The sequence below is a fragment of the Crinia signifera genome, chromosome 7 (genome assembly GCF_055691185.1).
Source record: "Crinia signifera chromosome 7, ASM5569118v1, whole genome shotgun sequence".
NCBI classification, from domain to species: Eukaryota; Metazoa; Chordata; class Amphibia; order Anura; family Myobatrachidae; genus Crinia; species Crinia signifera.
Window position 1 is genome coordinate 37,894,688 of NC_139223.1, and position 16,874 is coordinate 37,911,561.

General features: G+C 48.2%; 1 protein-coding gene across 1 annotated transcript in view; it reads right to left on the bottom strand.

The window, feature by feature from the left end:
- The window catches only part of LOC146021168 (NXPE family member 2-like), a 58,083-nt gene extending 46,140 nt beyond the window's left edge, over positions 1-11,943 (bottom strand). Inside the window, exon 1 of the mRNA XM_083154968.1 lies at positions 11,243-11,943. Coding sequence (XP_083011094.1) covers positions 11,243-11,907 — 665 coding nt within the window. The 5' untranslated portion in view covers positions 11,908-11,943. The remainder of the gene's footprint in view (positions 1-11,242) is intronic.
- Positions 11,944-16,874: the final 4,931 nt, after the last annotated feature.

A 16,874-nucleotide genomic window follows, 5' to 3' on the forward strand; every position in this document is an offset into this window, starting at 1 on the left:
GAGGGCAGCGCAGAGGACCAGGGACAACATGTGGCAGAAGGCAGCGAAAGTAAATGCCATAGCGAGCGGCGAGTCCAGCCCGGCCAGCAGCACCAGTCCTCAGGTGGCAAGAGAGCCCAGCGCAGCCACCAGCCTTGGTGCGCTCTGCGCCACTGCTGCGCCCGGGCGCATTGGATGCGCGCAGCAGAGCCACCTCCAGCCTAGCCCAGCAGGCGATGCCTCATGTCTGGCACAGGGCTCAAAAGTGTCCCGGCATACAATACTTTGTCATGCCGGGGCCCGGGCAGTAGCTCCGCCCCTGAGTCCTGGCTGGCATTTCAAATCTCACGCCGCCTGCGGTCCAGGGGAAGAAGGGCCGCTGCCACACCACCACTGCTGGTCCTGATTGGTTGCCTGGACCGCGAGCTCCTATTGGCTCGCGGTCCGGGCAACCAATCAGGACTAGCAGTGGTGGTGTGGCAGCGGCTCTCCTTCCTCAAGACACAACATTTGTATAACCAGGACTGACAGGCAGGTCCCGCACTACAGTTTCTTTTCACACACCAAGTTGCGTAGCGGTTCCCGGACAATGGATAGTCCGGGAACACCACCCGTCCGGACTCCAGACACCGGGCTTAATTACCGGACTGTCCGGAGTAATCCCAGATGGGTGGTAACCCTAATGCATACAGGTGTTTGACTATGTATATATGACAGGGTTGCCGATTCTCCCGGAATTTCCATGAGACTCCCGGAATTCTCGGATATCTCACAGAATACCGGAAGAGGGTCCCTTTCTCCCGCAGCACCGCATCCCCCCTTCCGCATTCGCTACTGCGCATGCGCCAGATTTAATCTATGACGCGATGATGCCGCATCATCACGTTGGCGACATCGCCGTTATCTTGCGCATGTGCAGAAGCCGTCGCGGAAGTGGAGCTGAGCTGCGGGAGAAGGCGAACGGAGTCTCTGGTGCAGCATGCGTTGGTAAGTATGGCTCTCTTTGTTTTTTTACAGCACGCACACCAAGGAGAGCCCGCACACCACCAGCAGAGCCCACACTCCCCCAGCAGAGCCCGCACACCCCCAGCAGAGCCCACAATCCCCCAGCAGAGCCCACACTCCCCCAGCAGAGCCCACACTCCCCCAGCAGAGCCCACACTCCCCCAGCAGAGCCCACAATCCCCCAGCAGAGACCACACTCCCCCAGTTAACGCGAGGAAGGGGGGCACAGGCAGGGGTTATCTTCTCCAATGCCAGGAAATCCTGTGGTCAGAAGGGAAACCAACATAGGTACTGTATGACATACATGTGGTAACTGTCTGTTACTCAGCATATTATATAGGTATGACATACATGTGGTAACTGTTACTCAGCAAATTATATAGGTATGACATACATGTGGTAACTGTTACTCAGCATATTATATAGGTATGACATACATGTGGTAACTGTTACTCAGCATATTATATAGGTATGACATACATGTTGTAACTGGCGCTCAGCATATTATATAGGTATGACATACATGTGGTAACTGTTTCTCAGCATATTATATAGGTACGACATACATGTGGTAACTGGCACTCAGTATATTATATACTGTAGGTATGACAAACATGTGGTAACTGTTACTCAGCATATTATATAGGTATGACATACATGTGGTAACTGTTCCCACATGTATATAGGTATGACATACTTGTGGTAACTGAGTAACAGTTACCACATGTATGTCATACCTATATAATATGCTGAGTAACAGTTACCACATGTATGTCATACCTATATAATATGCTGAGTAACAGTTACCACATGTATGACATACATGTGGTAAATGGCGCTCAGCATATTATATAGGTATGACATACATGTGGTAACTGGCGCTCAGCATATTATATAGGTACAGATGGGGCAGGCCTCTTCCTTGCTGGCGAATCGCCAGAACGTCAGCGCTGGTGATCCGCCAGCGGCCTGCCTCACCATCTGACTGAGACACGCGTGCGTCTCACACGCACGCGCGTCTCAATCTCCGTCGGCGGGGCGACAGGAACCCTGTCCGTCTCCGCCTCAGGGAGACGGACAGGGTTGGGGGGGGGTGCGGGCTGGCGTCGGGACCCCGGGTTACCGCTGACAAGCCGGCAGTGACCCGGGGGAGCGGCTGGAAGCGCCGTCAGAAGGGGATGCGCGCGCCTCTCGTGCGTGCGGGGACTGGGGGAGGATGTGTGCTGGTGGGTGACAGAGATCCTAGTTTCAGCTACTGCCTACTGTCCCGATGTTAGCAGTTAATAGATGCTGTGCGCATGTGCACAGCGTCTATTTCTGGAGACAGAGGAGCTGGTGGCATGGCCCACTCAGAGGTGAAAACGGGGACATGGTCTCACAGCATTGAGGAAATTTGGAGGTCACACCTCCTGGTTGCTAGACCAAGCCCCCAAAATCCAGGTGCTGGCCATCAGTGCGTGCATGGGTCCCATGTGCATGCTAATAATGTTGGGAGGTATGGTAGTGTATGCGGGGTAACTGATTTTATCTGTGGTATTTGGGGTTGGCAGGTACTGTCTGTTGTCCTGAGGATCACTTACCATGTATGTATAGTGGAGGAGGGGGGACTACAATCTTTGTCGGCTCCGGGCACCTGGTATGAACTTACGCCACTGCCGTCACCTGCCGGTCATCAAGTCCTGCAGGCTGTGCCTTCTACCCTCCCTCCCTCAAAATTACCCTGGCGTTCACCCTGCACCATCTCCATTTCACCCTGCACTAAACTACTCTAATATGGTGTCCTCCACCAAACTGCGTCTTCTCACCCTGCACAACCCATCTTTAACCCCTTTAGTGGTGGGTTTTGCTGGGGCAGGACAAACCGTTTGTCCTGCCCCAGCAAAACCCACCACAGATCACAGTAGCCCCCCACCCCTCACCTCTGGAGCTTTCCTGCCACCGGAGCTTTCCTGCCGCCTGTCAATCATCACTGACCACACAGGCGGCAGGCTGGGGATGTTTCGCAGTCGGCTCAGGAGGACTCGTACGCCTGAACTCTCCCGAGTCCCCCCAAACATCCCCGAGCCTTCCGCCTACATCACTGCAGGAAACTGCATGGCGGCTGGGGAAGAGGGGCCGGAGGGAGCTCCGGAGTACGATCGCTGGAGCAAAGGTAATGGGGGGGTTGGGGGGAGTGATGGTGGTGGGGGGGGGCTCTAGAAGTGGTGCACACCTGGATACCACTGGCGGGCACCTATTACACATTAGCGGTATGCCCGGAAATTTTCTGGGACAGCCCGCTGCGGCTTTTCCGGGCATACCACCCAAGGGGTTAACCCTGTGTCCTCTTATCCTGCACCTTCTTTCACCCTGTGTCCCTGTCTACCAATAATCCCTCCCTCTTTTTGTCCTTTACCCTGCGAAACCAGTTTGATTTTGCCGTGTTTATAATTGCCGCTTTAAAATAACCTGGAGATTTCTTTCCAAATCTCTCACTTTCTGATTCTCTCATCCTATTAAATTTCAGCTATAGGGGCACATTTATCATGATCGCATTTACAATGTGATCTGGGCGGAATATTACCGCCCAGGATCGCATTGTAAAATGCGATCAGATCACTGGGATGTATCATCCCTGGCACTGCAGGGACAGGGCACCGAAAGGAGCCTGTCCCTGCGAAGTGCTAAGCCGGAAGCCGGGGGGTCAGCACATGCGCAGTTATGCGCTGACCCCCGCCGACCCCTCTTACCGCACTGCCCTGCTCGGTCAGTACGATGTGTAGCCATAGGCTACAATGGGCTATCGCCATCCCAGAATGGCGATAGCCCAGGGGTGCGAAGCCGGGCTGCCCGATGTTGATACATCGGGCAGCTTCGCATCCCCCATAGAAACCTATGGGGATGCGGCCGGCGGCGCTGCAGGGAGGATCTCCGATCCCTGCTGCGGTGTCCCTATGATACATTTAGGGGATACTTAGTATTTGCGGCTAAACCCCGAAAACGCACGTTTAGCCGCAAATATGGTTTGATAAATGGCCCCCATGGTTGCCTACCTGACCCTCTCCTTCAGGGAGAAAATGCTCTGTTCCTGGAATTCCCTGGTAATGTATGATTGCCATCACCTGTGGGGAGCTAGGTAATTGATAAGAGTAGGTGTACACCTTGAAAAAGGTGCACGTTTGCTCCGAAACGTTGGACACCCTGTGTTATAAAAGTTTTCTGCACCAAGTCCGCCGAGTGCCGCTCCTTGTTTGTGCTCAGTGGCGTAACTATAGCACCGCTGCCCCCGCCACCGCGGGGGGGGCGCTGTGCATGTGGGGGCGCCGGGTGCCATATAGCGCACAGTTCTCTGAAACTGTCTGCTGTATGGGGGCGGCCATTTTCCGGTGGTCCTCAGCAGAAGAACGGAGCCGCCGGGACCAGCGCGATAGGTAAGGCTGTCACTGTGGGGGATTGAGGGGGGTTTGCATGGGTGGCGGGGCGGCGGGGTAGGGGTGCTTGGCGGCGGGCGCCCAAAACGTCCCCCCCCCCCCCGGGAAGGCACCGACGGCAGTTGTCATCACGGAGGGGGAGTGCCGGGCTGACATTGTCTCTCTCTCTCTCTATTTATATATATGGGTAGATGGGTAGAACAAAGAAAGGGGAAGAGAGCACTTTCTGGTGTATTAAAAGAGATTTAATATAACAATAAAGTATAAAAACTCCACGGTATAACAAGTGAATGCTAGTACCTAAAAGAAAAACACTGTGGGCTGGCTACCACAAGGTTTGAGTATAAAACCAACAGGCATATAACAGCTCACTCAGGGACAGATTTATTAAGCTTGGAGAAGAGATAAACTGGAGATAAAGCGGAGAAAAGGTAAAAGGAGATAAAGCACCAGCCAATCAGCTGTGTTTGAAAAAGACAATTGGGAGTTGATTGGCTGGTGCTTTATCTCCTTTTACCTTTTCTCTGCTTTATCTCCAGCTTATCTCTTCTCCAAGCTTAATAAATCTGCCCCTCAATCTGCGCTGAACCGTCTTCCGGGTCTCTTGAACAGCTGGCACTGGCTTGCGCTGCACGGACAGCGGCACCGGTATAAAGAACAGCCGTTTGGTGAGTGACAGGAGTAGAACGTAGCAGGCCACACTCTGACGTGTTTCGTCACTGCGGACTTTGTAAAGGGCGTGGCTTCTGCTTACGTTCACAAATGTTATATAGGAGCCGTCTGTCAATCAGTCTGGCGGTCCGGCCCACTTGAGCCAATCACAGAGGGACAAATCCGCTCTATGTACCAGGATTATGACCGGAACGAAATGGTAGCAATAATCTAAACTACCAATTGAAATAAAGCTCACGCACATCGTAATACTAAAAATGATGGCTGGCTGTCCGCTTATATAATATAAATCGCGTCTTTTTTTTAAAGTATATTTTTTACAAACGTCACCCACAAAGTTTGACAGTAGCTCTCTCATAGTGCATGTAACAAAGACGAATCATAACACAATACAATTTAAAAAAAAACAATAAAAGCATACCTATAAATCACAGTTAGTATATAACAAAATGCTAGCAATTCCAGCAACAAGTACAGATAAAGTAATTTTATAAGATACACAAAGAAGTAATAATTAATATATCTATATATATATATAGATATATTAGGCCCTTATTCTGGTTGGTGCGGTAATATCCGCGTGCGTTCGTGCCGCCGATGTTTTGTGTCTGCGCATGTACAGAGGCGTCTCTGCGCATGTGCGAGCGGGGCGTACGGCCAAATGAAATGTGAACACACAGAACAGGGGGTGGAGAGGGGCGTGAAGGGCTATTTGGGCTCATTACCATATGCGTACGCCCCGCGTTTCATGGGCGTTCCCATGCAAACGCTGGGCGTACGTATGTTAATGCGGGCGTGACGCACGTGTAGGGGGCGGACATATGACATCGCCGGATGTCAGCTGCCCGCCCAGATCCCTGCTTTTGCACGGAAAAATGTCCGTGTGGTCTGAGGTTGCGGGAGCTGGTGGAACACTCGGTCCTGCATTCGATGGTCTGCAACCATCGAATGATGGGGGAGGTTCCCTGAGATGGAGGAGGCGTATTCCATGAAAATTACACGTGCGGTCCGTTCGGACAGCTTCTTGCCGCGTACGGACGGAGTTGGCGATCCGTATGGAAGGCGGGGTTTCGCACGCACGGTCCTGGCCGCATATTCGGATCCGGCCGCACCGATCAGAATAAGGGCCATAGTTTGCATACGGGCAGCACTCCAACGTACAGGAACAATGATCAAAAGCCGGTGCCCTCCGTTGATTATCCCTGACAGGGATGTATACTGCGTCTGGTGGACGGCGGCACACGGTGGAAATGTGTGAAATAAACAGGCAAGCCCGAGGGGGCTCAACGAGCATGCCGGTTTGTCATATTTTTTATAAGACCTGTCATTAACATTCTTCAAATGAATGCATGTGTTTGTGTATTATTTTAGAACAGTGATCATTCCGCAGCATGGTGAGAGACCATATAGACCCAGAGCCAGATTAAGGTCTAAATTGGCCTGGAGCTGAAAATGATCAAGGGCCTATTATGCGCAATAATAGGGGTTGTAGCCAGCACCTAATAATATGGGGGGCGTGACCCGTGTTCTGGTTGGGTGGTCTGCTCATGTGTGTGTCTGTATTTGTGTAAATACTTTCAACTAATTATATATGCCTGGAAAAGACAGGGGGCTGGCATAAGAAAAATGCAGGGAGATATATTGGTGGGTGCCCTCCAAAGGTGCACCCGCAGGACGCCGATGTCCTAAGATACTTGCGGGGTGAGGCGGCACTCCAGTCATAAAAAAATACTGAAAGCCGAAACTTGGTAGACAATATGTCAGCACCTTTTATGTGGTAACCTAAGTTTACCACACCATATACTGTACCCCTTATACAAATCATGCAACACAATAGTAACCCCTTATACTGTACTTGCTTCTTACACATTATGCCACATGGAATGAGACAAAATTCACACCGATTGAGCCAAAATTCCCACTATGGCACACAGATTGAGTCAAAATTCACATGATGCCACACAGATTAAGGCAAAATTCACATTTTGCCACATGGATTGAACCAAAATACACACTATACCAGGCATGTCCAAACAGTGGCCCTCCAGCTGTTGTGAAACTACACATCCCAGCATGCCTTGGCATAGTTTTAGCATGCCCTAATAGCAAAACTGTGGCAATGCATGATGGGACTTGTAGTTTCACAACAGCTGGAGGGCCATAGTTTGGACATGCCTGCACTATACCAAACAGATTGAGCAATAATGCACAATATGCTTCATAAACAGGGGCATTTGGCACGCATTAAAAATGTACACCATAATGCCCATTACATGTTAAGCCTCGCACCATAATCTCCATTACGTATTATGCCAAACACCATAATGCCTATTAAAAATTATGCTACATAAGTGTTCCTTACCTACATGCTCATTGCCAGGGGTTCCATGTTCATTGCCAGGGGTTGGATGCTCATTGCCAGGGGTTCCATGCTCGTTGCCATGTGGGATTACATGCTCATTGCCAAGGGGGAATACATGCTCGTGGTAACTGGGGTACAGTCGCCGCCGGGCAGAAATGACAGCCGGGCAGAGAGCAGGGGGCTGCCCGGCTGCATTCAGAGCACTGCATGTCCCGGCTATTTGAAATAATACCCCATTCACACCAGAAAATGCAGGGACTTACCCGGGAATATGGTCCCAGGATCATGCAGGGACATTCCCGGACTGGTCCCCTTTTACACCAGCCTAGTCCCTGCATTTTCTGGTGTCAGGGGGAGAGAAAACCACCGCCGCCCCCCTTTAAATAAACAGCTATATCTTCGGAACCAACTGACCCATTTACATGTAGGCTCCAAATGATTTTGGTCCTGTGAAACTGGGCCGTTTGGTTCCAGAGAAATCTGTACTCAAACAACATGAACAGCCATGAAATTACATTTCAGAAATAAATAAAAAAATTGGTTTACCTGCAATATCTCTAGAACCAATGAACCCATATGGACCAGGTATCAGATTGAAGGTTCGACTGAGATCAACCTCGAGCTTCTGTGATGCTGGAGGGGGAACTGGCAGCCGTTGGAACCGGGTGGAGGTCGGAATTAGCTGGTCCCATGTTATTCTATGGGGACAACATTCCAGGTTTGCCTGGCGGTATCTCCGGTTCCCGGGGGGCTAGCGACGCGGGGCTGGGCTCGTTGGAAAGCCCTGGCCCACAGCTAGAAAATGGGCCTATTTGGAGAGTGGGCCTGGAGCTGTAGCTCCATCAGGCCCATTGTTAATCCGGCCCTGTATAGACCGAGCGTCCTTTAAAACTTATACCCTGTAGGGATTTTTGCAAGTGTTCCTTACAGGCAGATTGCGGTGTCGACTTTATATGTCGACCGCTGTACATGAGCGCCATATTTTTAATCTTTAACTTTTTTTATGTTCACTAAGTAATGTGGTATTGTCCAATATGTTGCACGTTGCACTTTGATACATGTATCTTTTTATATACATTGTACTTACCTGTTCACCCTTTTGACTGCATTGTATCATGTTGTTACAGTTTAATGTGTGGAAGTAATAGGAGGGGTTTGTGAGCCTTTGCCGGCCCATCGGGCGGACCTTCCGTGATGAGGTCACGTTAGCCACGCCGGGACGCACGCCCGGGGGGCGGGGAACGGTCCAGACCAGCATAAAGGTTTGTTTTTTGCGCTTGTTAAGTTGTCTCTTGCACCTTGATAAAAAGTCCGCCAGGGCTTGAAACGTCGGTTAAACTAGGTCTCTTGCCTGTTTATTTCACACATTTCCACCGAGTGCGGCCGTCCACCAGACGCTATATCTATATCTATCCATATCCCCCTACAGTTACCCATTGACTAAGTTTATACTGCCTTTACTCCATGTTTTGACAGTGTAATATTCTCTCATGCAGTTTGCGGCCAGTAATGACAAGTGCAAGGGAGCCCGGATTTTGCATGCATAAACTAACAGACACACTGTTGCACTGTTCCCAGTAGCAGACTGCAATTTGTGGGAAAGGAGGGGGCGGCAACAACCTCTGACTCGCAAAATGGAGGCTTGTTGCCTCCATTTTGTGAAAGTGACAAGGGCCCTCATTCTGGTTGACTCGGTAAGCGGTGAAGCTTGCTCCCAGCGGGCACTCCCCACCGAATCCCCGCTCCTGCTCCCCCCGCGCGCTCGTATAATCTCGCAACCATGTGAGATGTGTCACGTCCATCTAATGATTTCATTAGGCCATGCAAATATAAGTCAGTGGAGACTGATTTTTAATTACCGGCCCCGGCTCTGTCAGCCTGGTGCTGGTTACAGCTGTGGGGGGGGGGGACCCCCACGCTGTTTTATTTATTTATTTTACCATTTTTTAATCACTAAAGCCTGCACGGATCTGACTGATCCGTGCAGGCTTCTGCCAAATACAACAGGAAAATAAGGTGTATTTTCCTGCCGTATATTCGTGGCAGTTTCACGCCAATTAGCAGCCGTATTTTCAATACGGCTGCTTAGTAAATCAGGAACCACTATTCTTTTGAATGGTGATTCCTGTCGTATCCTATCGATGGTGTAGACATTCGTATTTGTAAATACAAATACAAATGTGCCATCTTTAGGAATACGAATTGCCGTATTTTTGGGATAGTAAATCCCGAAAATACGAATGTGTAAAAAATAGGTGTATTTCTGCCTACGAATACACCTATTTTTTACGAATTCATATTAGTAAATTTCCCCCTACATGTCTAATGATTTACTTCATAAATACAGTATGTTATTGCTTTCATCCTTGCTGGCGGGTCGCCAGAACGTACGCGCTGGCGACCCGCCAGCAGCCTCGCCAGCGAGGAGACTGAGACGCGCGTGCGTCTCACGCGCACGCGCGTCTCAGTCTCCGTCGCTAGCGCGACGGAAACCCTGTCCGTCTCCGCCTCAGGGAGACGGACAGGGTTAGGGGGGGTTAGGGGGGGTGCGGGCAGGCGGCGGGGACCCCGGGTTACCGCCGGCAAGCCGGCGGGGACCCGGGGGAACGGATCGAAGCGCCGTCGGAAGGGGACGCGCGCGCCGCTCGTGCGCGCGCGTCCCCTTCTCACCATCGCCATGGCGCTGGCGGGGGATGGCGGCTGGCGACGCCAGCGCCATCCCCTGCAAAGATGGGACCTGACCCATCTGTATGGTGCAGGAGACCACATCTCTGGCAATGCAGATGTGTCCGCATATAAAGTTGCTGCAATGTGGTTGAATTGTGAGGATTCTATACTGCACAATGTAGGGATGGCCATCAACCATCGATGATTCTAAAACATCACTGGTTTATGGCCAATACTGTATATAATAGTTTTGCCATGGATGGGGGAGAACCAGATGGTTTCCCAACATCAATGTCAAGCTTAAACAAATAGTTTTGTTTCTTTTTTTCCCCAAGGGTCTGGGACATGGAGCATAACTCCATCCCCAACCCCGTGAAGCCCTGTCCCCATGATTTGATTGGCCCACAGGCCAACTAGTCAAGGAAAATGGATGATTATCGATCGGTAAAAACTTTAATGGTCATTCATTGCATAGTATGACACGATCAATGGCCAATTGCACTGTTGACAATTGTCAATGGCAACCATTAATGGCAAAGGAAACAAGGGCCATCCCTACACAATGGTGCGTATGCAGTGTTGGACTAAGAGGGGAAGGGTTCTGTCTGTGATGTCATGAAGCGGTGGACAGGTAGTCAGTAGTAGTAGTAGTATTGACTGACCAGGAGGCGATAACAAAAGCATCTTGCAAACGCCGGGTCCATCATCCGCTACTGACTGCCCGGTGACATTAAAAGTTGTCACCAGTCCCCCTGGGCCAGTCTGAGGCTGTGTGTATACTCACCCCAGCAGTTTTACAGTGTAATGCCGCCCCTACATGGTGCGACGAACAGGTGCGATGCGATACGTGCTCTCATGCACATCACATCACTCAGCACATAAAGTATCCAATGCCTGTACTTTAGCGCATTGCATGTGTTTTGAACTAGATGCGATGCAATCTAGTTCAAAATGCACAGAGCTTATCGCTCTGTGTATGGGCGGCATTAGGTGTATGGATCGCAGGTGCGAGTGTACAAAGGCCACTGGAAACTCGCGAGTCACATCATCAATCCATGCAAAGATATAAGTGGACACATCTGAAAAAACACCATGGGGAGCCACCCAATTTGAGACACATCATGAATGTACTGAATGTTACTGATACCTTAGAAACATTTCTTTTTCCGCAGCAGTAATATGTTGTATGGAAAGATGGTAACCGCTCATTTCAAGCAAACTCTCGCAAGTAAAGTTTGGAACCTTGTAGCAGTAGTAGGCCTCCTCGTAGACTGGATCTAGGTACTCACAAATCTCCTTCCCCTCTTCCTTGTCTAGCTTAAAACCACATTTACTTGCGACATATTCGCCATGTTTTTCATATCTCCCCTGAAAGCCAAGAAAACCATCGCTGGCATGTCTCGATCTCCAGACAGCTGCAACTCCTTCACTTGGGTGCAATAAAAGAGGTGAGACCTTGACTTTGCCCGCCCAATACAAAGGAAAGTGGACATGGTATGACCCATTGTTGAAGTCTTTCACCGTTCCAGACACAGAAGCTCCGATCTCTTCGGAGAACAATCTTGGCCTTATAAAGTCTCCTCCGTAGGTCTTCCTGTTGCCCAAGTAATCGTACATATCGAGCTGTACCACCAACTCCTCTCCAACACAATACCGTTCCCTGGGTTTTACAATGGAAGCCTTACTTTTCTCCCCGCTTGTGCTTTTATTAAAGTGAGTGAATGTAGTCCTGGGGATGAGCATTTGAGTTTTGTCGAATATTGCATCTATTTTTGCTTGAAGCTCACTTTTAGCTGGGAGTGTTTCTTTCATTACCTTCTCCTGACAGTATGTTGTATATTGCACCAGAAGATCCTGTAAATCACAGCACAATAGTTACACTTACAGTAGGATTTCTAATGGGATAAGGTCCCTAAGGGCCAGATGTATCAAGCTTCAAAAGTTATAAATTAGAGAGTGATAAACAAACAACCAATCAGCTCCTACCTATCATTTTTCAAACCCAGCCTGTAGCATGGCAGGTAGGAGCTGATTGGCTGGCTTTTTATCACTCTCCATTTTATCACTTTTGAAGCTTGATACATCTGGCCCTAAGTCACAGTCAAAAGGTTGACATACATAAGGTCAACAGGTGATGGTCAACAAGCATTAGGTCAACACATAAAAATGTCGACATGGCTTTAGGTCGACAGGGTTATCAGGTCGACACAAGCATTTTGTCGACAATGGGAATGTCGACAGTCAAAAGGTCAACATGGGGTTTTCACGATTTTTATTAACTGACATGTGTCGACAGGAGGATCTTCATGTCCTACCATCCATTACAGCATGGAAGGAGAATATGATAGTGTAGCAAGGCACTGATCCCGAAGCATGGCAAGTGTAACAAGCCATGCGAGGGGACACGCTGCACTTCTTCGGCATCCATGTCGACTGTGTCAAGCTACTGCTCGTGTCGACCTATTGACCCTGTTGATCTACAGTCATGTCGACCTTTTACATGTGTCGACCATCAGCAGTCAGCCTAATGCATGTCGACCTTAGTTTGGCCAACCTAATAAACCAATGCCCTTTCTAACATATATATATATATTATTGGCATTACATAGATATAAAATAGGAATCATTTTCAGATGACGTTGCCTATGGAAGCCCATGTAGGTCTTTAGGCAGGATCCCTCTCTAAACCCAATGTGGCTCGTGCATGGGCAGTAGGACTCCTGGAACATTGTTGCACCATTTTCATTTTTGTATAAAGAAAACTTATAGTTACAAATTCTTACTGGATATTAACTTTTCAAAGAAATGTACATTATTCACTTTAATGTCATTACTTGTACATGCCCTCAAGAATTTTTTATGTTTTTTAATACCGTACTTGTAAATTAATTTTGTAAATAAACATTAGAACGCAGCAAGGGAAAGGTGTGATTGGGAGAACCAATCACAAGCTGCAATCTTAGGCGGGGTACACACCAGGACGACCCCCTCACAATGCATGATGTGAGCCTGTCGTCAGTGTTTCTTCCGACCCGCTCACGATGACGTGGGGGGGCACGACCCGCACACGATGTGCACCCTGAGCGGGTCCGATCCGATGGCGACCCGCACCCGGGAGTATGGTCGTTATTCAGATCCTACCTGCTGCAGGTACGATCTGAATAATGACGGACCGACCCGCGGGACCGCGCATCGGATCGGTATCGGTCCACACCAGGACAGAAAAGGGCCCAATCACCACACAATCTACATCCAATCGTTCAGAAATGGATCTAGATTGATGGGATTGGACCCTGGTCGTCCTGGTGTGTACCCAGCATTAGCTTGTGATTGGACGTCCTGCTCACACACCTCCCCTTGGTTTTCCATAATACAGTAGCTATACTGAATGGAGGCATCCCTGGACAATTGACTGTACATGACCCTTGGTGATGGGACGGGTGTCACCTACTTTTTCTTTACACAATCAGCAGTTTTCAATCCATTTTAAATATAAAGCCACAACATCATTATAATATCCAAAATAAAAGTTGTTCAGTAAATAATTAATCCCAGTTACCCGGAGGCAAGATAAATATTGGTGCACACCTTACTGATAGAGCTATTTGCTCCTGCACTGTAAATATGTAGATTTTGACTCAATCAGTGAGGTGTCTGCTTCTAGTGGAACAGGTCTTGAGTTCTAATACAGGGGGTGTGACACTTGCAAAAATTATGTTTAGAATAAAAAGAATGTGATGTCTATGGTCCTGCTAGGAGGGGAGTCAGCCAACTGCTTTCAATTAACTGATTCAAACTCGCACGGGGAGGAGAGGTGCCCCCTTTGGGAGCAGGAGCCCAGGCACTACGCTCCTGAGATAAAACAACAGTCATTACCACATGGCGACATTTCTGTCCTCCAAACAAAGGTCACATTAAAGGTCATATCTCACCTTGAGTGATTTTCTCTGCCACAATAAGCTTGTTACGGATATGGTCATGACGATGACAAATGAAATCCGCAAGTGTCGTACCATCATGCGTTGGTGAACAGACTAATCCCCCTGTTAAAATAAAACAACATTATTCAGATTGCTTTTACATTCTGCTAAGTGTATTGAGTCATTTATAAATTGTTCTCAAATATGTCTGCAGCAAAGGACTCTTTTTGGGTGCCCTGACTGTCATTTGGCCTCATCTTTTTATGTATTTTTTCCATTTTCCAAAGAACAATGGTGTTTCAAAAATATAGAGATGTTTTGTTATATATATATATATATATATATATATATATATATATATATATATATACAATATATACACTAAACATCGGCACTCACCTTTCCTAGTTTTGGGGTGCCCTATGGCTTGTGACCACATTGTTTAAACAGACATTGGAGGGGCTCTGCACACACTAAATTAACAGATAATAAATAGTGGAGATTTGGTTCATGAATTGATCAATGCATTTAAGCCTGCAGCCCCCGTCAAGGGACCCCACCTTTCTGCAGGTCCTAGCACTATCGCTCAATATGGCTACAATACACATAGCTATCACATCAATGTTTGAATCATGGCATGCTCTCTGGTCTGAAGCTCACAGCAGACTGTGCTTTTATAGGTGAGCAGTTACCAACACACCTGTCAATAATCATCTAGGGAACTGGTTAACATAAGCTATGCATTATGGGTTAAAACAGGGTGCATGAGAGAATGTGACCACAATAAGACTAATTAAAATAATTAATCTAATAAACAATATATACACTAAACATCGGCACTCACCTTTCCTAGTTTTGGGGTGCCCTATGGCTTGTGACCACATTGTTTAAACAGACAGTATATATATATACTAAACCATGAAAAGTGATAAAATGGAGAGTGATAAACCACCAACCAATCAGCTCCTACTTTTCATTTTTCAAACACAACCTGTGACATGGCAGTTAGGAGCTGATTGGCTGGTGGTTTATCACTTTTCATTGTATCACTTTTCAAGCTAAGTACATCTGGCCCTTAGGGGGAAATTTACTAACGTAAATAGGCGTATTTGTATTTTTAACATTTACTATACCGAAAACATGTCAAACCGTATTCGTATTCATGGCACATTCGTATTAGTTTTTACGAATGTATATGCCATCGAAAGAATACGCCTTGAATTTTACATTACTCCATTGTAATTTTGAAATTTACTATCAAGGCGTGTTCCAAATATGAACGTACAGTATACCAGGCGTATTCTAGTAAAAGTTGTAAAAAAATAGTCCTTTTAACATGTGCAAACAATTATCACAAATAACCAGCCCATTCTCACATTGCCATCAGCACATTGCCATCATCCCCCCCCCCTTTTTTTTGGTTTATTATCACCACATCACAATTCACCTGCACACCCAAATTATAATGATGTAAATTTCACTTTAAATCATCTTCCCCAAAACTCTCTCTAATAAATCCTCTACAAACTTATACATGCCCACAGAAATATAATCTAGGAAAATGCTGTATCTTGAAACCAATTGACAACAGTATATCTATCTACAGGGCCGGCGCCACCACTAGGCAGCCTTAGGCATTTGCCTAGGGTGCCGGCCGCTGGAGGGCGGCAGTTTGGAGCTGGTCCCCCCCTTCCACATCGCCGCCCCCTCCCCCATACCTGGAGAGCATCGCGGCGACCCGCATCACCCACCAAGCCCCCCCCCCCCCCGGACATCACGGCACCGGACATCCCCCTCCCCTCCCTGGGGAGAATCACTGCAGCCAGCGCCGCATCGCATGGCAAGCCCCCCCCCCCTGGAATGTCACGTGCTGGACCCCCCCTTTCCTCTCTGTGGAGAGAGGCGCGGCTGCCAGAGCCACATCGTACTGCATGTCACGGCGCTGTGCGCCGCATCACTGGACCCGGCAGACGGCCCCCCTGGAGTGGGTAAGTGACTGAGCGCCGGGGCGCCCCCCCTCCTCCCCGCCTGGGGCGCGCCGGTGCCTAGCAACAGCCCTGTCTATCTATACAATCATACCCTACGAAATCATGATAATATTACAGTAAAGCAGATCCCTAAAAAACACACCGGAATGGGCATAGCCCTAGCCTGAACATCCTTAAAAATTAATTTACCCACGAATAATCACAACAAAATAAATAAGACAACAGAAAGAATGTCGCAACAGAATCATAATTAAATAAATCACAAATGCAATCGGTATGCAAAACGCAGAAACTAATTATACAGCTTCCGGGGATACTCCCGAATGAGCATTATCAATAAACATAAGGGAATAAAATTGAACCTCAGGACAACCCATCCTACCAAAAATAAGGGACACAAATGACCAACAGACATACATGAAAAGGCATAAATATACAGAGTACTAATACAAGTTAAATAGTAATCTGAAAACCTTTTTTGAGAATAAATATAGTATACAGTATACAGAGTACAGGGCGCTCCACAACCCTGAATTAATGCACAAGACTTCCGGGATTGGCCAAAACCAGCGGGGATTGACTGGATAGAATCACGGGGTATGCGCATGACGTCAGACGCAACCCACGTGATGAGATACAGTACGCCGCACTGAAGTCGGAAGTATTCTCATGACGAGACAAGCCAGTACTAGCGCCTGATAGGCGCAAATAGCACCCATAACCAGAAGGGGCTTCCCCATTGGAGGACACAGTGAATAAATATGACAGCAGGGAGACCATCGGCGTAGCCTTGATAAAGCCTGCTTAGACAGGAAGAAACACATGTCGGACCACCAGGGCCCACGTTACTGCCGATACTATGTTGCAATAT